We start from the raw sequence: 25813 nt of genomic DNA, 5'->3' as shown, positions 1-25813 counted from the left end.
GGTAACTTCAGACCAGCTCTTCACCTTTCTGGGCCTTGGTTTCCTCATCTGTAAAAGACAAGATTGGGCTGGGGCATCTCCAAAGTTCTAGTTCACTCTAGGATTCACATTTCTACAGAGAGCTCAGGCAGAAGAAACTGTTATACCTCCATGTAAACAACAGATGGTGCTCCATCACCAGCAAATAGATTGTATTCTTTCACAGGCTTCCTGAAAAGCCTTTGTTATGGAAGACAAAAATGTCCAAACACCTTAGCTTTCACTGCTGCTGAGCACATAGCCAAAGTGACCAATCCCATTCTGAACAATTTCAAGTTTTCCCATCATCTACACTCATCTGTTCACTTAACCAACAAATACCGAGGACTTACTACATGACAGGCCCTGAGCTGAAAATGAACATGCACCGTTCCTGCCCTCTCAAAGGTCACCATCTGGTGGGACAGACACATAGCTGTGGAGGAAAGGAATATGCTAAGTACTCAGGGACCAGAACTTCAGTACAGGCTTCACGGGTGTGGTGAGAGACTGTGCCTGAGGAAAATTTAAAGGATAAACAGGCAAGTTATTCACTGAGAGGTGGCCTATACTGAAAGAGGCTTTGGAAGGCCAAGCAGGGAATGGGAAGTGAGAAGGTTGGCACTGTGGGTAGAGCCTCACGTTGGAAGGCTTCCACACCCTGCAAAGTGCCTGGACTTAAATCATGTAGGCAATGGGGAGACACTGAAAGGTTTTCACTGGAACTGAGAATGGACTTGATCCAAGGCTGTGCAGCTCAACTGGGGACAGCTGTCTGGCCTCTACCAGTTCTCATGTGGACAAGTACTACAGTTACACCCTAACTGCTTCCCTGCCTCTCTCCTGTCTCCTCTCAGCCCCTTCTTCACATGTAGGAACGAGAAGGATCTTAGCCTGTCAATCATCCATGACACCATCCGCTAAATAAATAAATAAATAAATAAATAAATAAATAAATAAAGCCCTTCAAGCATCCCAATGTTCTTAGGATAAAATAAAAACTCTTTACCAAGGTCCACAGAGCCAAACACAACCAATTCCCCCCTTAAAGGACTAAGGGCATGCGTGGTTTGGGAAGCAAGACTTTCTGTTTCATTCATTCAAAAAACATATGCGGAGTGCCCACCACATGAAGGCCTGCTCTGGGCATTTGAGATACAGCAATGGATAAAATGGAAATCCCTGGAGCACCTGGGTGGCTCAGCGGGTTAAACTTCTGACTTCCATTCAGGTCATGATCTCCTAGTTCGTGGGTTTGAGCCCTGCATTGGTTTCTGTACTGACAGTTTGAAGCCTGGAGCCTGCTTCAGGTTCTGTGTCTCCCTTTCTCTCTCTGCCCCTTCCCTGCTCATGCTCTCTCTGTCTCTCTCAAAAATAAACAAAACATTTAAAGAAAAAAACGGAAATCCCTGCCCTCATAGAGCTTTTCACATAGTGAGAAAAACATTAGAGGGTATGCAAGAAGGAATGACCAGCAGAGAGCCTCCGAAACAAAGCCTCAGTGATTGGTGGGTAGGTGGGGGCAAGGATAAGCCAACATAGGCAGGTCTGATCATGAGCTCTGCCCAGTGGCTCAAGCTTCACAGCAGAGCAGAACCAACAACAGGCTGAGGCTCAGAAGGCAGAAGGCAGCACATAAGCACAGGGGAGATCCTCTGCCTTCCAGAACCTAGGGGCAGGAGATGGCACATGCCCCCAACTCTCTGGAGGACTTTGACTCTTGCCAACAAGGAAATGAATCCCATCCACCAACCCTGAATGAGGGTGTTGTTTTGTCTCCACCTACCTCACTGTGCTTAGGCCCTCGAGGGCAGGGAATGGCCTTAGTGCCCACCTAGCCAAGCACCTGGCCCAGGAGTAGGAGGTGTGACCAATTGTGAGGCTCATCAGCACCCATCACCTTCTCTCTCCTTCCAAGATGCACAGCTATGGCACATTTCCCAGCCTCTCTGCAGTGCAGAGGTGACTGCAAAGTGGGAAGCCATGACTTAGCCAATTCAGACTGGACCTTAAACACCATGTGCCCCTCCATGTTCTCTCTTCACTGACCAGCAATGCAGAGGACACAGTGGGGGACTGAGACTTGGGGACAAGTGAACCATGGATGGGAGGAACCTAGAACCCAATGGGCGCCCCAATACACACACTAGACTGCAATGTGAGTGAGAAACACACCTTGGTTTATTAAGCCACTTAAAATTTTGAGTTGAATAGTTAGGGCATTTACACATATTGGCTAATATGGGCTCCTTGCTTGTTAAATGTGCATTAAAATGATAATGTCCTGAGCAGAAGTAACTTCCCTAAAGTCCCTCTAACGTTGACAGACAGGTCAAGCATTTGGGAAACCTCTTTCCCCAAAAATGAAGAGTTCAGCCCACCAATGAGGAAGAGTCCTGTCCAGATCAGATTCTTTCTCTAGAGCACCCACCTTTCCATCATGTACTCCAGGTTGGTCAGCCTTGCTTCCCCAGCGGAGACAACGTGGATGGCATAGGAGCTGAGGGAGCGGTGGATAAACCCCCGGGAATGCAAGTATCTCAGGGCATCAGAGATCTGGAGCAGCAGATGCACAATCACCTCCATGTGGAGCACGGGGAACTGGGAACGCTAGAAGCAAGGGATAAAACAGCAAGGAACAACGCTGGGCTCTGGACACTACAGAATGCTTTGCAGTTTCCAAAGTCTTTTCAACTGATCCTCACAGCTACCTAGGGTCCTCATTTTATAAACGGGGACCCAAAAGCTGAAGGTTAAATGACTGGCTTAAGGTCCCACTGACCCTGGCCCTCTGGCTCCAAGCCTAGACTCCTTTCTCTGAACTGAGCTGTTTCACACCACAAAAACTGAAGAGACAGTTCTGAAAGCCTGGTACGTACATCCAGGGTGGGCTCACCACCACCACCAATGAGCCTGCCCTGCATCCATCTAAGCCTGTGCTGCTGAGAACTTGGAAGCTTAAAGGACCAGTCCAGCCCCTGCCCCGGGCAGAATGACTGATCCTAAGGGGAAAGAAATTCACTCACACCAATGTAGCTGACTGATCAAAGTCATACTGGTCTCTCCTCAGAGAAATGGCATTCTTTTTTAAAAAAAAAATTATTGAAATATGATTGACATATAATGTTATATTAATTTCAGGTGTACAACACAATATTTCAACAGTTCTATACGTTATATAATGCTCACCATGGTAAGTTTAGTCACCATACATTACTACGACATGACTATATTCCCCATGCTATACCTTTCATCTCCATGATGTATTTTGGCTTGTTTTTGTTTTTGCTTTTTTGAGAGAGGGTGCAAGTGAGCGAGGAGCAGATAGGGAGGGTAAGAGAGAGAATCCCACAAGGGGTGAAGAGGGAAGGAGGGGGGGGGAGAGGGAGAGAGGTGGGGGGAGATAAGCGGGGCTCACCTGAAGCAGGGCTTGAGCTCACAAAACCGTGAGATGATGATCTGAGCCAAAGTCCAATGTTTAACTGACTGAGCCACCCAGGTGCCTCTCCATGATTTGTTTTGTAACTGTTAAGTCTGTACCTCTTAATCCTCTTCACCTATTTTTCCCACCCCTACCCTCTACCCCTCTGGCAACCACTAGTTTGTATTTATGAGTCTATTTCTGTTTGGTTGGTTGGTTGTTTAGTTTCCATACACAAGTGAAATGATATGACATTTGTCTTAGTCTGACTTATTTCACTTAGCATAATATCCTCTCTAGGTCCATCCACATTGTTGAAAATGGCAAGATCTCAATCTTTTTTATGGCTGAGTAATATTCCATCTGTGAAACATATTTCATATTATCATAATTTCACATTATATATATGTATATTTACCATATATATTATATATACATATATACACATATCATTATACACATATCATATAGATATATACATATATCTCACCTCTTCTTTATCCATTCATCTATTTCTGGACACTTAAGTTGTTTCCATATCTTGGCTATTATAAATAATGCTTAGGGGTGCATATATCTTTTTGAATTGGTATTTTCATTTTCTTTTCATAAATACCTGGTAGTGGAATTGCTATATCATATAGTAGTTCTATTTTTAATTATTTGAGAAACCTCCATGCTATTTTCAACAGTGGTTGCACCAATTTACATGCCTATCAACAGTGCAAAATGGTTCCTTTTTCTTTTTTCAAAAAAATTTCTTTATTTTTGAGAGAGACAGAGTATGTGCGGGGGAGGGGCAAAGAGAGAAAGACACAGAATCTGAAGCAGGCTTCAGGCTCTGAGCTATCAGCACAGAGCTTAATGTGGGGCTCGAATTCACGGCCTGCAAGATTATGACCTGAGCCGAAGTCAGATGCTTAACCAACTGAACCACTCAGGCACCCCAAAGGGTTCCTTTTTCTCTACATCCTCACCAACACTTATTATATCTTGTCTTTCTGATACTAGCCATTCTGACAGGTATGAGGTGATATCTTATTGTGGTTTTGATTTGCATTTTCCTGATGTTTGGTGATACTGAACATCTTTTCATGTGTGTTTGCTAACTGTATGTCTCCTCTAGAAAAATGTCTATTCGAGTCCTCTACCCATTTTAATCTGATCATTTGGCCCCCCTCTTTTTTTTTTTTTTTTTTTTTTGGTATTTAGTTGCAATATATCATTTGCAAATATCTTCTTCCATTTATAGTCAATTGGCTTTTTGTTCTATTGATGGTTTCCCTGGCTGTGCAAAAGCTTTTTATTTCAGTGTGGTCCCAATAGTTTATTTTTGTTTGTGTTTCCCTTGCCTGAGGAGACATATCCATAAATTTGTTGCTAAAGCCCATATCCAAGAGATTACTACCTATGATTTCTTTTAATACTGTGATGGTTTCAGGTCTCACGTTTAGATCTTCAATCCATTTTGAGCTTATTTTTGTGTATGGTCTAACAAAGTGGTCCAATTTCATTCTTTTGCACATAGCTGTCCAGTTTTCCCAACACCATCTGGTAAAGAAACTGTCTTTTCCCTATTGTATGTTCTTGCCTCCTTGGTTGCACATTAACTGACCATATAAGCCTGGGTTTATTTCTGACCTCTCTATCCTATTCCCCAGAGAAACAGCATTTTAAGGTATGCCTTCATCAAATGACAGGAGAAGAAAGGGGAGGAGAGGGAAAGGGAGGGGAAGAGAAATAACACTAGTAAGTTCTTAGGCAGGAGGAATGGCTAGCCATTTTGGGAAAGGACTCTTTCTGGAGGGTCTCTTCTCATTCCAGCCTAGGATCTTTAGAATAAAGTCATAGAGAAAGAAAAACAAATGCTTCAGGACCTCTCTGAAGGCACATCTCAGCCCAAAGCACACTTCCTAGGGAGTCAATGGGCCCTGAAAGATGTTCCTACAAAGAAATCTGAAAAGTGAAAGGGAGTGATACAGGTCTGTATATAAACAAACCTCTCTCTACAGCAAAGGCCCTGAAAGAAATAAGTGAAACTACAGGAAAACAAAGCCAGGGGCTGTGTGATTACAGTTAGCTAGAAATGCATCTGTGTGTTTTCTGGGTCTGCTGAACTCTTAGAAGTTTGATGAAGAAACAGGACAGACAATAAAATCACACTAGTTCCAATCAGGTCCTTAAGTGGTGCATTATATACCCTTAGAAAGTAAAGAATTAGGAGGTTTATCGTCCTCACATACACAAATGGGAACTCCATTTCTGGGGTAGGGGGAAGAGGGCAGCGGTGAGAAGCAGAGAGGGCAGCAAGAGAAAATTCACCAAAAACAGCCATTTACCCGTTCGTGGAGGACACCAAACAGTGTGCCGACAGCGATGCGCTCGTAAACAAGGCGGGTCTTCTCTAGGTCTTGGGACAGGCACACAGCCATCAGCTGTAGCAGGTGCGGGTGCCGCAGCTTACTACAAAACAAAAGCAGCTTCACATGAGGTAGAGGGCAGAAAGATATGATGAAAAAATGAGTGCTTTCCTTCCTCCTAGGCCCCTTGAACACATTCTAAACAAATACCATTTGTACCTAATGTCTTTCTAAGAAAACAGGATGGGTGGGGTGAGATAGGGATAGGGGAATCTATGGTCTCTCACTGATCAGAACCTGAGGGCTTAGTCATCGACAATGATGATGACAAGACACAACATCACCAAGAGCTACTGATCAAGGTACTTTACATGCATCATCTCAACAACCACCTGTACGAAATACTTTATACTCATTTTTGAGATAAGGAAAACAAGGTCAGGGAGATGTCAGAAACTTGCCCAAAGTCACACACCCCTCAGTCTCACATCAAAGCCCACATTGTGTATATGTATCCTTCCAGCCTCCTGGGGTCCCTTTAGGCTGATTTCCCCCAAAAGGAAGAGTTTGGCCTCTGATACATCTCTTGCAGGGGTTGAGTGTCCTACTCAAGGAACTGGGTCCATTCATTCAGCAGTCCTGGTGTGAAACCATGAACCAAGATCCTGCTTTAGCAAGAGCTAAAGGATTAACCCTGGAGCCGTAGGAAACTTAAGGTACTAAGGTACACCCATGGGCATGTCCTCAATGGCAGAGACTCAGTTCCTCAGTTGTGTGGAACTCATGCACAGCCATCATCTATGAAGACAGGACTGTGCATGCTGTCCTCTTGGGCACAGGGCCAAAAAGCCTCAGGGGCTACTGGCTTGGAGGCGGCTTGGAGACAAGTGTTATGGGAAGTCAATCAGCTAACAGAATTAAGCCCCTCAGCACCACCATTCCCACCCCTCAGGCTATCCATTAATTTCCCTTTCTCTCTCTCTCTCTTTCTCTAGAAGTCAAATGAGCCCATTCCAACAGTCAGGAAATGCTGAGGCTGAGGGGGGCTGGTCTCCACACCTCTGCAACAGCACCAGCATCAGTACCGTACAGCCCTGAACTTGGGTCTGTAAAGAGACGTGGATTGTAATGCACCAGGCTCTTGGGCTTCTTTCTCACCTGCTGTGTTCCTGCTCTGCAATTAACAAGTCAGCCAGCCGAACCCTGCTGCAGTGAGGATGGGTGGGGAGATTCAGCTCCTTCACTGTGACCCTGCTCCCATTCCACACCAGACTACAAGGGCAGGAGAAAGTGTGAGAGCAAGGAATGAGCAGCTCTCCCAGGCAAAAACAGGAGAAGTGGCATTTACACAGAATCTATAAAGCAACTCCACTCTGCACCATTGGGTCCTCCCTTCCCCTACCCCCTAGTCCTAAAGCACCCTCTGGAACTTAGTATGAGTGGCAGGAAGTCACTGAAGGATTTGAGGGAGGGAGTGACTCCACCAGGTTTGCATTTCTTTTTCATTTTTCAATGTTTGTCTATTTATTTACTTATTTCAAGTTTATTTTATTTATTTTGAGAGGGACACAGAGAGTGTGAGTGGGAAAGGGGCAGAGAAAGAGGGAGAATCTCAAGCTTTAGCTGCGCTATCAGCCCATGCTGGGCTCAAACTCAGAAAACTGAGAGACCTGAGCTGAAATCAAAAGTTGGACGTCCAACCAACTGAGCCACCCAGGAGCCCCTATTTATTTATTTGGGGGGGGGGGGGCAGGGTGGGCAGAAAGAAAGGGAGAGAGAAAATCCTAAGCAGCATCCATGCTGTTAGCACAGAGCCCAACGTGAGGCCTCTATCTCATGAATCGAACCATGAGATTATGACCTGAGCCGAAATCAAGAGTAGAATGCTAGCCAGGTGCCCCTGGGTTTGCATTTTAGAAAGACAACAGCATTAGGGGCACCTGGGTGGCTCAGTCAGTTAAGTGTCTGACTTCAGCTCAGGTCATGATCTCACAGTTCGTGGGTTTGAGCCCCGCATTGAGCTCTGTGCTGACAACACAGAGCCTGGAGCCTGCTTTGGACTCTGTGTCTTCCTCTCTCTCTGCCCCTCTCCTGCTCATTCTCTGTCTCTCTCTCTCTCAAAAATAAATAAACATTAAAAAAAAAAAAAAGATAACAGCACCAGCAGTGTGGGGAATGGTAGGGAGGGGTGGTCAGAAAATGGGGAACTGGCTAGGAAGCTAGTCTGTGTGAGGGGCACTGATGACTTGAACAAAGACCACAGCAGTAGGACAGAAAGGAGGGGGGACCTGGTAACAAATCTGTGGCACAGGCAGGAAACTAAGGGATAGAGGGCCTCAGGAGTCTGGCAGAGGCCTTTTTGGAAAGGTGTTTCTTCTAGGCAGGGAAGAAGCATCCAGGTTCAAGCAGGCCAAGAAACCTTGGCCAAGACAACTCTTGGGACCCTGCAGGTGCCAGGTCTCTGAGGACTGAGAATACCCCAGGCACTTTTGTCATAGACAAATCCCATTACTGCTTCCCCCGCCCCGCAGCTGGCTTCCACAGAGGTCTCAATCAATACCCTCTGGCCTATATCAGAGGCCAGACGGTAACCACTAAGCTGCCTCTAACTCCAGAAAACAGAGAGATTAGAACATCATCATGAGTAATCTTTTAGATAAGTTGTTCTGGGGTGGGGGGATGGGGGGCATCTGGCAATGTCTGTAGACGCTCTGAGTTGTCACAGTCACAATGGTGGAAAGGGGTCAGCAGAGGCTGGTACCGGCATCCAGTGAGTAGAAACCAGAGATGCTCTTAAACATCCTACACTGCACAGGACAGCCCCCAACAACGAAGGATACCAGCCAAAAACATCAATGGTGTCCAGGTTGAAAAACCCTGATTTTGACGTATATTCTTCATTGTTTGTGTTTTGGGGGAAACCCTCCACACATAAGGGAATCACATGAAGCCCACCCTTCCTATGGGACTAAATCAGACCTCCCACTGGCCAGCTTCTGCTTACTTGGTCATGACCATGTAGGGGCCACTGAAGAAAGAGAAGGTAGGCTCATCATCAGCTTGAATCACTTCCTTTTCTCCAATTACTGGAAGAGATCCCAGGTAGGCCAGCTGTGCTCCCCCTGTGAGATAAAACTGAGAGCAGAGCACAGCTTCAAATTGAGGGGAGAAAAGAGGAAAAGCAAAATGCCCTCAGAATCCTGTGCCAGCTAAAAATAATAACTGCTATTTACCAAAAGTTGCTGAATTCCCCTATGCACTGGACACTATTCTTTAATTTGTACTATCTTTAATCTGCCTAGAAACCCTGCAAGGTTGTAATATTCTTTCCCTTTTACTAGTGAGGAAACCAAGGCTCATGAAGAGAGGTCAGACGCCTGCCTGAAGTACCAGGCTGGGGCTCACAGGCCTCTTGTGCCCCCACAGGACCCAGACCTATGTGCAGCCAAAGCCAACATTCCTGCTCCCTCCTTCCCACCCAAGGCTGCCTAGGCACAACCAACAGATGCGGGGCTAGGGAAAACTGTCAGCAAACATCACCCAGACACCCAGTTACATTCCCAAATGTCTCTCTTTGATGGGCAGAACCAAGAACCCAAAAGATATTTTCCCTCAACACATTTCTCAGTTCAAAATCTCAATGCCTTAAAGGCATTCCAACAAAAAGTTAGGGAGGGCAAGTCAACCACCAATAAGACCTACAGGGTCAGTGTAGCTCTCTGCTTCTCTTCAGGGAGACATGTCTGGGGCCCTCACTGGGAATTAATGAAAGGATCATTTTCTAAACTCCCCAAATCTAGCCCAATGTCATTCAAGGGAACTTTCCAGGGCTTTCTCCATTTTTCAGTAAGGACAAGAAGACCAAGAGTTATCTGTCCTGCAAAAGTAGTAAAGAAGAAACATAACACTCTGGAGAGGGTAAGGAAGAAAGAGTTGGACAGGGTTGGGGGAAGTGGGGCCAGAGTCAGGGCCAGTTGGCTCTCCAGTTGGCCCTGCAAATGCTGGGTGTCCGTGGCAACCTCTTACCTTCCCAAAGCCAAAGCTGTAGATATTTTGTGCAGAAATGACTCCAGCTTTAAGCAGTCGGTTAGGAGAGCCATTAGGGTTTCTAGAAGTATTTTTAAAAGGAAGAAAAGTAAGAATTAACCATATCCAGAGGAACTGAGCTATGAATTAACCATATCCAGAGCTATGAGAAAGTGTAGTTCATTTTGTCTTTACTACTTGACTTTTTATCATGAAACTACGTAAGAGCCAGCCTATGAGAGGACCCTGTGATTTCCACCTCCTGGTAATCTTGCCTTTGTGGGTTTCAGATAGGGCAGACCTGTTAGGCCAACTGGGCACTGAATAAATGATGGAGTGATTGATTTCCAAGGCTAGATCCACCAGAGCTTCTGTTCTGATCACTCTCGGATCCCTTGCTCTGAAGGAGGCCAGCTACCATGTTGTGAGGACACTCTAGCAGCCCTATGGAGAGGCCCAACACCCACTACCAATTTGCCAGCCATGTGAGTATGCTATCTTGGAACTGGATCCTCCAGTCCCAGTGAAGCCTTCATATGATAAAGCCCTACCTGACATCTTGACTACAACTTCGTAAGAAACCCTAAGCCAGATCCACGTAGCTAAGCCATTCCCTGAATTCTGACCCACAGAGATTGTGTGAGATACAAATGTTTACTGCTGTTTGAAACGGCTAAGTTTGGGTGGCTTGGGGGTGGATTCAATATGCAGCAATAGATGATGAGTTCAAATGGTCAAAGTTGGAAAGAATCAAAACATGTCTTTTTTTCTTTTAAGAACAAAACATCTTATCCAGCTTTTATTTTTATAGATGGGACAAATGGAGCCCAGAGAGGGGGAACCTGCTGGTCTGAGGTCACAGAGCAGCAGGAATGGCCAGACAGACCCTGATACTCATTCCAGCCACTGCTCTTTCCACATACCACACCCAAACCACCACTGTGGGACACTGCACACTGGGACCCCCCCATGAACTGAGAGTCTGGCAAGGAATGGCTTATATTTCTTTGGCTCCCCAAGGCTGGCATGGTGCCATGCATGTAGTAGGTGCTTACTTAATGCTTTCCGAATGAGTAGTTTAGGCTCAGGTTGAAGGACAAAACATTCTGCTAGTGCTGGAGCCATTTTCCCTCCCTCAGCAAATGGCAAAGGAGCTGCAGGTAACAGTGTGTACTCATCCTCACCCCACATCAGCTCTGTGAGGCTCCATGTGCCCACTTTTCATGCACAGAAGCAAATTCTTTACTCTGCTTTCAGAGATACTTTTAGGCTCTATCTCATTAGCAACTTAGGCCAGGCTGTCCCTTCCTCACTTTTAGCTGCTGTGAGGTTTAAATGAAGACTCCACAGTTTGGACTGAGATAAACTGGACATCCCAATTTATACGTAATGTTCCAGTATCATTCGTGGTAGCATCCCCTTCACTCGAAAAGCAGCCCAGCATGGAGCATAAGCTATCTGGTCAACGTAATCTGAGTGGACATGCCCCCTTCTTACACCAAATTCTTAATCTCCTCTAGAAACAGAGGCTACATGCTCAGGCCTCAAATATCCAGGGGACAACAACTGTTTCCTGCCCAGGGGAACAGATTTTGAGGTGGCAGCAACGGCATGCCTCCCCAGCAGCACCAGAACAGGAGGATACCATTGACACTACTCCCCCTTCCCATCTGGGGCTTCTCAGGTATGTGAGTGGCTTTTTAAAGGCTATGAGCTCCGTTTAAGCAGAGGAACTGGCTGTTCTCCAGCAGGGACCTGGACTATAACTACAATCAGATCAACATTTCTTGCTCTTTTACCTGAATTTCTCGGGCCATGTCTATTTAAGTAAATTCAGCTGGGTGGAAGGGGGAAAACTGACTTCCGTTATCTATAACAATACAACCATCTGTTCTTCTCAATTCAGTGCTTTTTCTTTCCCCCCAACCAGGCTCTACGTAAACACGTACCTGTGAGGAATCTTACCGACATGGGCCTCACTCACAGATCTGAGAAGCCAGTTCTTATCTCAAGGATTCATGTGTTTTCTTCACATTAAAAAGGGGGATGTAAAAAAAAAAAAAGGGGGGGGATGTATGTACTTCCACTCTACTTTCCATTAAGTACTGCATGGTCCAACCCCATTAAAAAAATAATGTTTCATCTAACTATAAAATAAATGCTACATCTAGATTAGTATCTGAAATTTGTTAGGTTTTTTAACACTTAACTTGGATTTTCCTTTAGGCTGGCCCTTGTACCCCCTCACCTTGTACTCAGCCCTACCATACAACAAGCAGTGAAGGGCTGGTGATGGTGAGCAAGACACACACAGGCCTTGCCCTCTTGGGGTTGTGGAACTGTATAAAATTTCTGAATGTGACAGACTCCATTTTGAAGTTCCATCTTCTTTTCCAACTAATGAACTCCTGAACTGGGCCAGAAGCAGCAATGGTTTCACAAAGCAGTTGCCCATAAAATTCAACAGAACAAATGGCATTCACGCCATAAAACTGTTGGTATGAACTTTAAGACAGAATAGTTTACTAATGCACACCAAGAATAGTTTTATTTGACAGCACCAAAAAAAACAGAGAGTAATAAAAAATAGCTCAAGGGGTGCCTGGGTGGCTCAGCTGGTTGAGCTGACTTCAGCTCAGGTCATGAACCCACTGATCGTGAGTTCGAGCCCAGCGTTGGGCTCTGTGCTGACAGCTCAGAGCCTGGAGCCTGCTTTGGACCCTGTGTCTCCTTCTCTCTCTGTTGCTCCCCTACTTTCTCTCTCTCTCTCTCTCTCTCAAAAATAAAGAAAGGTTAAAAAAAAAAAAAAAAACAGCTCAAGCAGTTACTTAGTACCAGTTAACAGGCTTTTTCCTCTTCTCTTCTTTATCTAAGTTCTATAATTAGCCCCCTTCTTTCTCACAAAAAAGACTCACTTTCCCCCACTTTTCTGCTTGGTACCAGAATCTGTGCTCCCTGAATTGCAATTCTGAGACCCCAAATAAAAGGTCTTTGTGTCTTGTTCAGTTTTGCCTCCTTTTCTCAGTTAGCAGTGTTCAGTCTTATTAGAAACAGGCAAGAACATATATAAATAAAATCATTACAAACTGGGACAAGTCTCTCCAAACTCTGAAGGAGGGAACTCCACACAAGGGGGAGGGCAAGGACAGGCAAGGAGCCGAGCTCAGCAGGGCCTCCAAGGTCAGATGAGGAAGTAGGAGTTTATTCTGATAGCTATGGGGAATGACCTAAAGGGTTTTTGGCAGAGACTGGCAAGAGTGGCAGGGGGGCATGGGGGGAGCAGTTAGAAGTAACTAGACCTCAAGGGAATTAACTCATTTTTCCTAAGAAGCCAACGGCACCCAGAAAGAAAACCAGGACTTGTGCAGGGAGGGACAGGACAAGGAAGCCTGCGAGGGTGTGACAAGTCTTGCAACTCTGACTACAGAAAGTGATGCCATCAGAGAAAATCAAAATGGAAAGGATTCTCTGGATACAAACCCTGAATTAATAAAGCCCTAAGAACTTTATTTTATTTTGTTTTGTTTTAAGCCCTAAGAATTTCAAATAGCTAGGCAGTTGAGCATGGAGATAAACCTGAGGCCCACCTCCTGCAGCTGTGATGGGGTTAGGTGGGCTGCCCACTAGCTGGCAGCAAATCACGCCAGCTTAACACAGCCTGAGGACGCTAGGTTAAGCATTTGTATTCTTTTGTAGTCTTAGAGATAAAGGAACACTCTTTCCATGGTTTGGGAGAGGACAAAAAATCCAGTTGGCTGCTCTGCTGGGAAGGAGTTTTCTGCAGGGCTCCTCAGACCTGAAAAGTTCTTTCTTTGCTAACCACAGGGTGGTGCCCACTAGAGCCCAGAACTCATTTCCCCTGGACATTCCTGGATAGGGACACGACAGCTGAAGGTGCTCCTCTGGGTACATTTTTAAGCGGCCACATCCTCTCCTTCAGAGCTCACCACTCAGGGTGGGCCAGATCCTGGAGGGGACCAATATGGAGGGGACCATGGTGGCTCACGGTGCAGGACTCCTACAAGAAAGGCTGGGATGATGCCCGCCGAATATTCCACTTGGCTCAGCTCAAGGCAGCACTCACCCCTGTATGAGGCCACCAAGCCGGGGTGGGCCACTGATGAGCCGCTGAGGGGAGTCAATCTTCTTTAGGAGGTCATAGGAGAAGCCCTGTATGATGGCCTGCATGTGCGAGGCACAGCGCTGCATGAACTCCACCATCTGCAACACAGCGTGAAGATGCTCAGTGCTGAGGCAACTAGTGGCTACCCTGGCTTTCAGTGCAACTGGAAGAGTCTGACATGAATGGAGCTGAGGAGCCAGGAGCCCCTGACAGGGAAATCTCTGGAAAGGGAAGGGCTCAAGTGATTTTTTTTTTTTACAGAATGTTTCCAGAGAGGTGATTTGGCAATCATTTCCTCCAACTCCCTCCATTAACAGATGAGGAAACTGAAGCAGAAGGAGCAAAATTACTTGTCTAAGGCGAACAGCTAATGAGTTGGAGAACCAGGGGGAGGGAAGGAAGGCCTCTACCCACCTCCCTCCTCCCTCCACATGCCAAGTATTGTGCACGCACTTTATGCTTTACATCTGTTATGTTATTTAGACCTCAAACGCATCACACCTGCCAATGTGCAGCCTCAACAGGTTATGTAATGTCAGTGGGCCTCAGTTTCCTCATCTGTTAAATGGGGACAATAACGGCATCTACATGACCGATTTATTGTGAAGATTAAATGACTTAATACTGAGCTAATTTAATTCAGAACCTCTGATGTGTAGTTAAGTGCTAGTCAAGGGTCAAAATTACAACTGTTCTCCCTCCTCAGGTGCTTGGGAGGCTCAGTCGGTTAAGCGGCCAACTTCAGCTCAGGTCATGATCTCACTCACAGTTTGTGGGTTCAAGCCCCGCATCAGGCTCTGTGCTGACAGCTCAGAGCCTGGAGGATGATTTGGATTGTGTCTCCTTCTCCCTCTGTCCCTCCCCTGTTGCACATGGTCTCTCAAAAAAAACTCTTCTTCCTTCTCACTGAATGGATGGCCAGGAAAGAAAAGTTCACTAATCTTGCCTGAGGTTTTATAGCTGGGTAACTTGCTTCAACCCAGGCCTGTGTGTCCAGTGCCGAAAGCAAGACCACTACAAGCCCTGTGCTGTCCCCAGGATCAGCCCCTGATCCCTGGGCTCCTGGTTCCCAGCCCAGTGCTCTGCCTTGGCTGTGGCTACAGAGTGGGCCCAACCTTACCACAGTGCTGCGCTCCTTCCCTGCTGTCAGGGCCCAGGTCTGTGGATTTTGACCCTTCTCGTCGTGGAGTCGAAGATCACCCCCTGCATCCAGCAGTTTACTGAGGATCCACTGATTCCCTGAAAATGCTGCTGCATGAACAGGGGTGCTCCCATCAAAGCAGCGGCTGGAGGGGAAAGTAGCAGTATAAGGTGGGGGGGATTCAATGGGTGACAGAAAAAGCTCTCTTTTTACAAAGGAAACCTTTGGGAGGATTATAATAATATCATTTGTGAGGCTTTGCCAACAGGAGCTTTATACACATCCTCTTTTTCCACCCTACCTCTACCCTTCAAGGTGGTATCATTTTCCAATATACAGATAAGGAAACAAAAGGGCAAAGCTGAAATTCATACCCAAGTATGGGTCTGGTTCCAAATCTGGTATCCCTTTTCCCATTGCCCTTTGATACTGGCTGCTCTGAAACAATTTCTTCATGTGTGTAGGGTCTCGAGGTCAGGCTGGTGAAGCACAACCTAACCAGACACCATCCCTCTCTTGTGAGAATGTCTCTATCTCCCAAATCCCCCAGTAGAGGCCCGCAAAACCTTGGCACCAGCAATCTGATCAAGAATCTACAGGGCCCAGGGATGCCTGGGTGGCTCAGTAGGGTTGAGCGTCCGACTTTGGCTCAGGTCATGATCTCATGATTCGTGAGTTCGAACATCGTGTCGGACTCTGTGCTTGACAGCTCAGAGCCTGGAGCCTGCTTCTGATTCTGTGTCTCCCTCTCTCTGCCCGTACTCCGCTCATACTCTCTCTCTCAAAAATAAACATTAAAAAAAAAAGAAAATTAAAAAAAAAAAAAGAATCTACAGGGCAGCTGGGTGGCTCAGTTGGTTAAGTATTGACTCTTGGTTTTGGCTCAATTCATGATCTCATGGTTTGTGAGTTCAAGCCCCACATGGGGCTCTGTGCTGAGGGTACTGAGCCTGCTTGAGATTCTCTCCATCTCTGCCCCTTCCTTGCTTGTGTTCTCTCTCTCTCAAAATAAATAAATAAATAAATAAATAAATAAACTTAACAAAACTTTCCTGCAACTCAGGAAAACGTCACCAAAGCCAATTAACAATCTGAAGCATAAGGGGGTGGCATTTATTGTGTTCAGAAAACAGTGATATGTGATATATAGCTGTGGTTTCTTAACCTGGCTGCACATTAGGACCACACAGGAAGCTTACTGTGGTTCTTGTGAAAAAGAAACACAAACAGGAGAAGGCAGAGGGAAAAGAGAAGGAGAAGAAGAAACAAAATGAAAACGGAGGAGGAAGTTGAGAAGAAAGAGAGGAGTCTTAAGGTGGTAGTGCCTGACTGGCTCAGTTAGTAGAGCATGTGACTCTTGAGGTGATGTGAATCTTGAGGTCATGAGTTCAAGCCCCACACTGGGTGTGGAGCCTACTTTAAAAAGTTAAAAAAAAAAAAAAAGGAAAAAGAAAAAGTCTCCCTGGATGGCTTAGTCTGTAAAGCATATGATTCTTGATCTCAGGGTTCTAAGTTTGAGTCCCATGTTAGGTAGACAGATTACTTAAAAATAAAATGTTGGTGCACATAGGTGGCTCAGTCAGTTAAGTGTCTGACTCTTGATTTCAGCTCAGGTCATGATCTCACAGTTCATGAGTTCAAGTCCCACATTGGGCTTGCGCTGACAGCACTGAGACTGCTTGGGACTCACTCTCTCTCTCTCTCTCTCTCTCTCCCCTGCTCACAGTCTCTTTCTCTCTCAAAATTAAATGAACTAAAAAAAAAGAAAAGAAAAGAAAAAGAAAGAAAGACAAAGTATTTAGAAAAATAAAAAATAAAACAAAATCTTTAGGAGTTTCTGGGTGGCTCAGTGGTTAAGCCTCCAACTCTTGATTTCGGCTTAGGTCATGATCTCACGGTCATGGCATCAAACCCCACATCAGACTCTGCGCTGAGCATGAAATCTTCTTGAGATTCTCTCTTTCTCTCCCTCTGCCCTTTTCCCCCACTTGCACTCTAAATAAATAAATAAATAAATAAATAAATAAATAAATAAATAAAATCTTTAAAGAAAAAAAAGTCTCCTAGTTCTAGATCCTCAGTTCTCTTGCTCAAAGACAACTATTGTTACAAGTTTTTATATCCTTTCAGAAGTCTTCTCTGCAGGGGTGCCTGGGTGGCTTAGTCGATTAAGCAGTTAGGCCTCAACCTTGATTTTGGCTCAGCTTATGAGTAATCTCACAGGTTCGTGAGATTGAGCACTGAATGGGCCAGGCTCCATGCTGACAGCGCAGATCCTGTTGCAGATTCTGTTTCAGACCCTTTCTCTCCCTTTCTCTCTGCCCCAACCCCACTGGCACACACGCGTACTCTCTCTCTCCAAATAAATAAACTTTAAAGAAAAATTTTTAAAAAGAAATGTTCTCTGCATATACAAGTAGGAATAAGAATATGCTACATAAACTGTTCTGCATTTAAGTTTTTTCACTTAATGTATCTTGGAGAAATTTCCATATGACAACATACAAGTCACTCCAATTCTTTCTTTTTTTTTTTTTTTTTTTTTTTTTATTTTGAGAGAGAACGAGAGTGTGAGCAAAAGCTAGGGAGGGCTAGAGAGGAAGAGACAGAATCCCAAACTGACAGAACAAAGCCCAATGTGGAGCTCACACTCACAAACCATGAGATCATGACCTGAGCCGAAATCAAGAGTCAGACGCTCAACCAACTGAGCCACCCAGTTGTCCCAAGACATCTCAATTATTTTAAACAGCTGCATAATGTTCTAATGTGTGGGTATACCATAATTTAGTTAATGAGCCATTAGGATATTTGTCAAAAATACAGATTGTCAAAGAACACACCAGACTGAGTCAGAATCTGCAAGCATGAGGCCCAGGAATGTGTGTTTTTTACAAGTTCCCCAGGTGGTGCCAACAAGGTTGGCCTGTACACACTTGAGATTTCATTGTGAACACTCTCCTGTTTCTGGGTCAGTCTCCAATGGCACACTAAACTGTAGGAACTATAATATCCTCCTAGAGGATGAAACTAGAGGCCTGCAGACTGATTTGGCAACCCAGAAGCATGTTTTATTTGGCCCACACAATGTTGTAAAAAGGAATTTAAGGGGTGCCTGGGTAGTACAGGTGGCTAAACGTCTGACTCTTGATCTTGGCTCAGGTCATGTTCTCATGGTTCATGAGTTCAAGCCCTGCATCAGGCTGTGCACTGATGGCACAGAGCCTCTCTGGGATTCTGTCTCTCCTTCTCTCTGTTCCTCCCCAGCTTGTGTTCACTCTCTCAATGTAAATAAATAAACTTTAAAAAAATTAATAAATAATAAAAAGGAATTTAAAACAACAGACAATATTTACATTGTATTTATTTTTGAGAGACAGAGCACAAGTAGGGGAGGGGCAGAGAGAGAGGGAGACACAGAATCCCAAGCAGGCTCCAGGTTCTGAGCTGTCAGCACAGAGCCCGATGCAGGGCTCGAACTCACACTGTGAGATCATGACCTGAGCCAAGGTTGGATTGAGCCACCCAGGTGCCCTAACAACAGACAATATTTAATACTGGGAGACTTCACATTAAAAACTAGAATTTTCAGCCACTTGGAAATTTGGAAGATCTGGTCTCCCTGGCTCCCTTTCCTGCCCAGCAACAAATTCCTAACCCTTCTTAGAGTCTGTACTCATTGACTCCACTTGGTCCCACAGGCATCTGACCCTGGGCATTCAGTAGGCTCCAGCCACCACAGCATTTCCTTTGAGTACTTAAGAATACAGCTTCCCCCCAGAAATTTTCCTTCACCTTGATCAGAAGTTCAGAAGAAGATAAATGTGAAAATGGTCCTATCACAAAATACAAACCCATGTGGTTTGCCTTCCTCCCTTTGACAACATCCTTTCCTACCTCCCCCTGGTACCATGGGGACTTCTAAAAAAGGAAAGTCAAACTGAGTTCTTAAGGCCTGGGCTCCTGGTCTCATCTCTATCATTAATGCACCATTATGGGCCAGTCACTTAAATTTTCTGGGCCTCAGTTCCCTAAACTGGAATATTAAATGTTTGAATGATTTGATCTTTAATGAGCCCAACTCTAAGTCTGCACAAAACAGATGTAATTGAAGATGACTGGAAAATACTGCATTTTTGCTGAGAACTCCAGGGATTCCCCAGTGTGGCTTCCTACAATGCTCTTACCTACAAACAGGTGAGACAGCCTTTCCTTTCTGAGCTTTGAAATTATTATTTTTTTTAACATTTATTCATTTTTGAGAGAGAGAGAGCATGAGCATGAGCAGGGGAGAGGCAGAGAGAGAGAAAGAGAGAGGAAGAATCAGAATCTGAAGCAGGCTCCAGGCTCTGAGCTGTCAGCACAAAGCCCCACACAGGGCTTGAACTCATGGACTGCGAGATCACGAACTGAGCCTAAATCAGACACTTAACAGACTGAGCCACTCAGGCTTTGAAATTAAACCCTGAGCCCCTGAGCTTTGAAATTAAACATTAATACAGGACAGGAGAGTGTATGTGAGTCTAGAAGGAAACAGCAAAATGTTCACTGTATTAAGTTATATCTGGGTTATACAAACCTAATACTTGTCAATTGGCATTTTTTCATTATACTTTTGCAAGCTTCCAAGTTTTCTCCCACTAAGCAAGCAATCTTATAACAAAAAACAAATAAAACCTCCCCCCCAAATCTTCTGACATCAATAATTTTTTTTAATGTTTATTTATTTTTGAGAAAGAAAGAGATCATGAGTGGAGGAGAGAACAAGGGAGACAGAATCTGAAGCAGGCTCCTGGCTCTGAGCTGTTAGCACAGAGCCCTATGCGGGGCTCGAACCCATGAAACATGAGATCATGACCTGACCCGAAGTCGGACACTCAACCGACTGAGCCACCCAGGCGCCCCTGACATCAATACTTTTTAAAGTACATTAAACAGGGCCTCCTCATGTGAGATGGGAATGCTATTTTATGACTTTTATTATTGTATTCTGGAATTCCTGTGAAAATCAGCCAGAATCAAGTAAGTATTCAAAATCTGTTTCTGGTTCTGTCCAATAGGAACTGTAAAAATACCTACTGTCCCCTCCCTCTTGAGAAGGTGGTTGTAAAGATCAAATGAGCTGGTGCCTGGGAAAGCCCTGGGAAAAGCAAAAGTGCTACACAGAGAAGAGATGTTCAAGCGTAGCTTATTGATTACATTACACTGCTGTACCATATTATAAGTTGGGCCAACGATTAAACTCAGATTCTTTTAGACCACAATTACAAGTCATCCTGAGAAACTGATGCCAAGTATATTAAAGAAGAACTTGGTTGGTGGGTATATTAAACTGCTTAAGTGAATCATACAAATTGTAACCTGGGGTGGAAATATGGCAATTGTGCTGTTAATAACTAATTAATTAAGATCGCATTATTTCACTGGGCCTAGTAAAACTGCTTAGAAAGCTTTTTATTAGCAGTTAAAAGTATGTCTCAACATAGCTAATACAACTATTTTTCACTGATATGAATTAGTAAGACTCTTTTAATATCTTCCCAAATAATTTCCTAAATGCCCCAACTCATTTTAAAAACATACTACTGGGCCACCTGAGTGGCTCAGTTGGTTAAGCTAAGGAGATGATCTCACGTTCAAGCCCTCACATTGGGCTCTGTGCTGACAGCTCAGAGCCTGGAGCCTGCTTCAGATTCCGTGTTTCCTACACTCTCTGCCCCTCCCTCACTCACTCACACCCTCTCTCTCAAAAATAAAATAAACATTAAAAAAAATTTTGGAGGGGGGTTGCCTGGATGGCCCAGACGGTTAAATGTTGAACTTTGGCTCAGGTCATGATCTCGTGGTTCGTGAGTTCGAGCCCCACATCAGGCTCTGTTCTGCTGATGGCTCAGAGCCTGGAGCCTGCTTTGGTTTCTGTGTCTCCCTCTCTCTACTCCTCCCCTGCTCGCTCTCTCTCTCAAAAAATAATCATTAAAAAAATTTTTAAATAAAAGCATACTACTCATTTTCTAGACAGCGATGTTACTGTACTTACTGATTTGGATCTGATCCATAATCCACCAGAACATCAACTACCTTCGTAAGGCCTAGTAATGCCGCAACAAAAAGTGCAGTCTGGCCCAGGGAGTTAACTGCATCAACATAAATTCCTGCAAAACAAATGCAAGGGTCAATACAAACATCACGAAATCCCGTAAAACTAGAGAAGTTCCTACCAGGAGAAAATTTGAATTCCCTTATACAGTATTTTTATGTTTTACTACTGTAAGCTTTTTTTCAAACATAAAAACTCACAAATTAGCTAAAGGCAACCAGCATTCCACTCATCAAAAATACTACTTACAGAAGGTTGTATGAAAGCATCCCACCCCAGCACTCTAAAAGCCCAATTAAAATTATTTCCAGGTTATGGGGCACCTGGGTGGCTAAATAATTTGAACATCTGACTCTTGTGGAGCCTACTTCAGATTCCCTCCGTACCCTCCCAGTCTCCCGCACCTGTGCTTTCCCTTTCTTACTATGAAATGGGTTTAAACTATCAGGTTCCATGACCAACAACGTAATTGGTTCAAAAACACACAAACCAGCGCTAAACTACAGAACTAGCTTAACACTCAAGAAATGTCATTAAAAAAAGAAAAAAATCCCCAAACAAAAAAACACCAACCATCAGAAAATAAACACAAGCATTAAAAGATACATACCAAAAAAACACCACTACAAAGTGTTCCCACACCAACTACAGTCTTACAACACAAAAGCCCAACGGGCCAATAGCTTTAACTTACCATAAAAGCGTCCTAACCTATCACGACTGAAACAAAGGAAAACCACTCAGACTATGCTCTCTCCCTCTAACTCTCTCCAAAAGAGAGAAAGAACGATCATCAACGGCAATCAGCAACTGTAACGACAGTACCAAAAGCCAACTTCACGCTCAGGAGAGAACATTTTGCCTCCTCCTCGTGGTTTCGGGTACTCTACACATTCAGAGAAACTTCTCTAGTAACGAACTATAGAAATGATCCCTGAAAGTATAGTCTTAACAGCAAATAACCCAACTTTCCAGAGTGAAAGAAACCCACCTACATTACACTGATGGTGAAGTTTTTTTTCTTTAAACGTCAATAATTTTTCAGGTGTATACTGTTATGTGTTTACCAAAGAATTATTCATTACCAAAGTTAGACAAAGCGTTTTTAAATAAATTGCATTTCAGAAGACAATTCAAGTCATCACTTTGATTACCATACAGTTGATAAGCAGCCAATCACACGCCATTTTTCTGCAACCTCCACCCCCGTTGCCGCAGCGTCAGGTTTAGGTGAATGATGACGACTACAAAGCGCGCCGGAAGTCCAGGATGCGCCTCAGTTTAGACCAACCGTGTAAGTGAGGAATCCTTTTGCGAGAAATATGTTAAGAAGTAGATGATGAAACTTAAGCCCAAAACCAAAGACTTGCATTTGCAAAGCACTCCTTTTTTATTTTTATTTTTTGATGTTTATTTTTGAGAGGTAGTGTAAACTGAGGAGGGGCAAAGACAGGGGACGGAAAATCTTAAGTGGGCTCCGTGCTGACAGCAGAGACCCCATGCAGCTGGAACTCATAACCGTGAGATCATGACCTAAATTGGAGGCTTATCAGGCTGACCCACCCAGGCGCCCTACCACTCCCTGTTTTTAAACTTAATCCTGTGATCAAAATACCAGACATAAATGTTCTTTTGGAGATTTTTTTTAACAAATGAAGAAATTTTTATTTACATAAAAGTTGTGTTTAAATAAACACAATACATAATTCTCCTGCTTAAAGTTTCAGGAGCTCTCAGCTCTTGGGCTAAGGACAATACACATAGCTTACTAGGCCGTTCACGGTCTGGCCCACAATCAGCTCTCCAGCCTTATTTTGCACCAAATTCCCTCTCACTTCAGCCGTACTGAACTTAACAGCTCTTAGGCTCACCATTTTACCTTCTGCCACAGAGCCTTTGCACAAGCTGTTCTCTTACAGGAATTCTCTCCAAACCCCTTCTCAACTTAACTTCAATTCATCATTAAGACATCTGTCCAAGTGTCCTCTAAGGGCACCCTTCCCTGACCTCCTTAACTACATCAAACATCTTCTCTGTGTGTTTCTTTAATGCCTGCTCTTTGCACAAGACTGTGTCTCAGAAGAGCAGAGACTATGAACTGCCCTTGTATACCAACAATATCCCAAACACCTAGTATCGAATAATGAATCCAAGCAAAGGTGTCAGTGCAGAGAACTGGGCAAGATAGGGGTTGTAAACATTGTAATTGGCCATTTTAAGCCATGGGTGAAAAGGAGTCACAAAATATCCTACCTAAATAACAAAGAGTTGAGTATGGAGCCCTGAGGCCCACTCACATCTAAGGGGCAAGCCGAGAGGACAAAGCCAAAAAGTAGGGAGAAGGAAACCAAAAGAGGTAAGAGAAAACCTAGAACAAGTGGGTCACAGTGACAAGGGAAATAAGAGTTTCATTTAACTTTTTTAAAAAGCTTATTTATTTATTTTGAGAGAGAGAAAGAGGGGGCGAGAGAGAGAATCCCAAGCAGGCTCCACACAGGCAATGCAAAGCCCAATATGGGGCTGGAACTCAGGAATTATGAGATCATGATCTGAGCCCTCAAATGACTGAGCCACCCAGATGCTCCAGGGAGATAAGGAGGATCAGTCAACAGCATCAGAGCTGGAGAAATCTAGTAAGAAGGATCAATGTTCTTGGTGAGAGCAGTACTAGTGGGGTTCATATTTCTTATTGCTCAGGTCTCACCGTGTTACAAGTATTTGTGCCATGTCTGTCTTCTTTACCAAACCTTCTCCCCTAACCTTGAGGGCAGAAACTGCCAAATTAGTCCTTTGGTTCCAAGTAAACTTATCTGACCAACAAAAGCAAGCCTAAGGGTAGAGAAGAGCAGCAAAGAACAATGTGGGAAGACAATTCTCCCACATTCTCCGTGGATGGCTCCTGTGTCTACATGTCATGAGAGTGAGGCACTAACTACCCTGTGTTCTAGACTTTTTTTAAAGTAGGCTCCATGCCCAACGTGGGGCTTGAACTCATGACCCTGAGATTGAGAGTCACATGCTCTACCCATGAGTGAGCCAAGGCTCCCCAGACTATCTTTTTGAAGATGTCTGTATACCAAACTTCGGAAGATACAGTATCTCCTTTAGAGCAAAGTGCAGTCATGCTTACTGCCCAGTGTAATAAAGATAATGGCTCTTTGTGGAGCAAAGGGCATACTGTCTATTATAGAAGATTTGGATTCCCCAAGCTCAGGATACTTCTGCTGTAAAGCAACCCACTACGTGTGCAATATTATATAGCTCTTTGCATGGCTCTGAGGGAATTAGGGCCTGAGGAACCAGGACCAAAAAAACTAAAAGTGTAGCTATTGCTGCTGCTATGAGTAATAAATTATCATTCAATTCTCTACCCAGGAATCTCATGTTTGCTGCCTGAATTGATAAACCTGTAGCAGGCGAATTTGTAAAACTGCAGACTATTCATAATTCTTGACAGGAAGGAACTACAGTTTAGGGAAGCAGACTGGTTAATCCCTGGGGTTCATGAAGTAACACATTAAACCAACCAGGGCCTCTGAAGGCTTAGAGAAACACTTAGGGAGGCAATGAGCAACAAAGTCTTGAGAATATACAGATAGCTGCAGAGAAAAATAGGTTGAAAACCAGTGTCCCCACAACTTACACAAACAACGGCTTTTCGGTGATTTCCTAGTAGAAAACATTTATTCATTTACTCATTAATTCATTCATTCAACAAATATTTATTTCAGGCCAGTCCCACTGTAGCCATGTTGGGACTGATATAAAGGTGACCAAAGTAACCCCCCCAACAAGTGGCCAAAGGCAGCTTTCACAAAGACTGACTAAAAAGGTCAAAAGAACTGGGTTCAAGTGTTGAAGTCCTAATGACAACTTTTTTAGCCTGGGGCCTCCAGATGGGTCAGTGACCTAATTTCTGGGCCTCCTAGGAAGCAAGACCTGATATTATTTTTTTAACTTTTTTTATTTAATGTTTATGTATTTTTGAGAGAAACAGAGAATGAGAGAGAAAGCATGGGCAGGGAAAGGACAGAGAGAGAGAGAGGAAGATACAGAATCCAAAGCAGACCTCAGGCTCCGAGCTGTCAGCATACAGCCTAATGCAGGACCTGAACTCACGAACCCTGAGATCATGATCTGAGCTGAAGGCAGACGCTTAACCAACTGAGCCACCCAGGCGCCCCAAGACCTGATATTAATAACCATGTGTGCCAGGCACCATTCTAACTCGATCCTCACAACAGTACAATGGGAGGAAGATACTATTATCACTGTTTTATGGATTGAAAAAACAAGGTTTAGAGAGGTTCAGCAATTTTCCAGGGATCACAAAACAATCTGGCTCCAAAGTCCCTGCACTGCAACATATTGTCTTCCTCTCATCCTAATTTCTCAGCCTTGCTGCTCAGTATTACAGAAGCCTTTAGTAACTAAACAATGCTGTCCATGGCGTTAAACACAAAGGGGAGAGAAAGTGTTAATTTCTGAGAGCAGGAAACCTCGACAGCTTTGGGTGGAAGTAGGATGATGGAGGGTAAAGGGAATGAGAGGATAAAACAAATAATGGTTGTATAGGAAGGATAGATATTTCACTCTACTCTGCAATAGTCCATGAACCAATATAAAA

The 25813-nt window shown here is 44.3% G+C and overlaps 1 protein-coding gene and 1 non-coding gene across 9 annotated transcripts in view; both read right to left on the bottom strand.

Moving 5' to 3' along the window:
• TEX14 (testis expressed 14, intercellular bridge forming factor) overlaps positions 1-25813 on the bottom strand; it is a 112625-nt gene that overhangs the window by 42495 nt on the left and 44317 nt on the right. For 7 of the 8 annotated variants that reach the window (XR_003412571.2, XM_027034238.2, XM_053212368.1 and 4 more), the window contains 8 exons: positions 21127-21241; positions 15069-15234; positions 13910-14046; positions 9826-9907; positions 8804-8934; positions 6958-7071; positions 5779-5902; positions 2450-2628 (listed from right to left, as the gene is read on the bottom strand). Coding sequence is in view for 7 of the 8 variants with exons in the window: in XM_027034238.2 (XP_026890039.1) it covers positions 2450-2628; positions 5779-5902; positions 6958-7071; positions 8804-8934; positions 9826-9907; positions 13910-14046; positions 15069-15234; positions 21127-21241 (1048 nt within the window). In the remaining variant the exon portion in view is untranslated. The remainder of the gene's footprint in view (positions 1-2449; positions 2629-5778; positions 5903-6957; positions 7072-8803; positions 8935-9825; positions 9908-13909; positions 14047-15068; positions 15235-21126; positions 21242-25813) is intronic. The other variant, XM_053212371.1, reaches the window with a different exon arrangement.
• LOC113592749 (small nucleolar RNA U3) lies at positions 21922-22136 on the bottom strand. The gene has a single exon (XR_003412709.1). It is a non-coding gene; the product is annotated as a small nucleolar RNA U3 (small nucleolar RNA).

Source organism: Acinonyx jubatus, chromosome E1 (genome assembly GCF_027475565.1).
Source record: "Acinonyx jubatus isolate Ajub_Pintada_27869175 chromosome E1, VMU_Ajub_asm_v1.0, whole genome shotgun sequence".
Taxonomy (NCBI): domain Eukaryota; kingdom Metazoa; phylum Chordata; class Mammalia; order Carnivora; family Felidae; genus Acinonyx; species Acinonyx jubatus.
The sequence above is the reverse complement of the archived record's forward strand: the minus strand, read 5'-3'. Positions and strand labels throughout refer to the sequence as shown.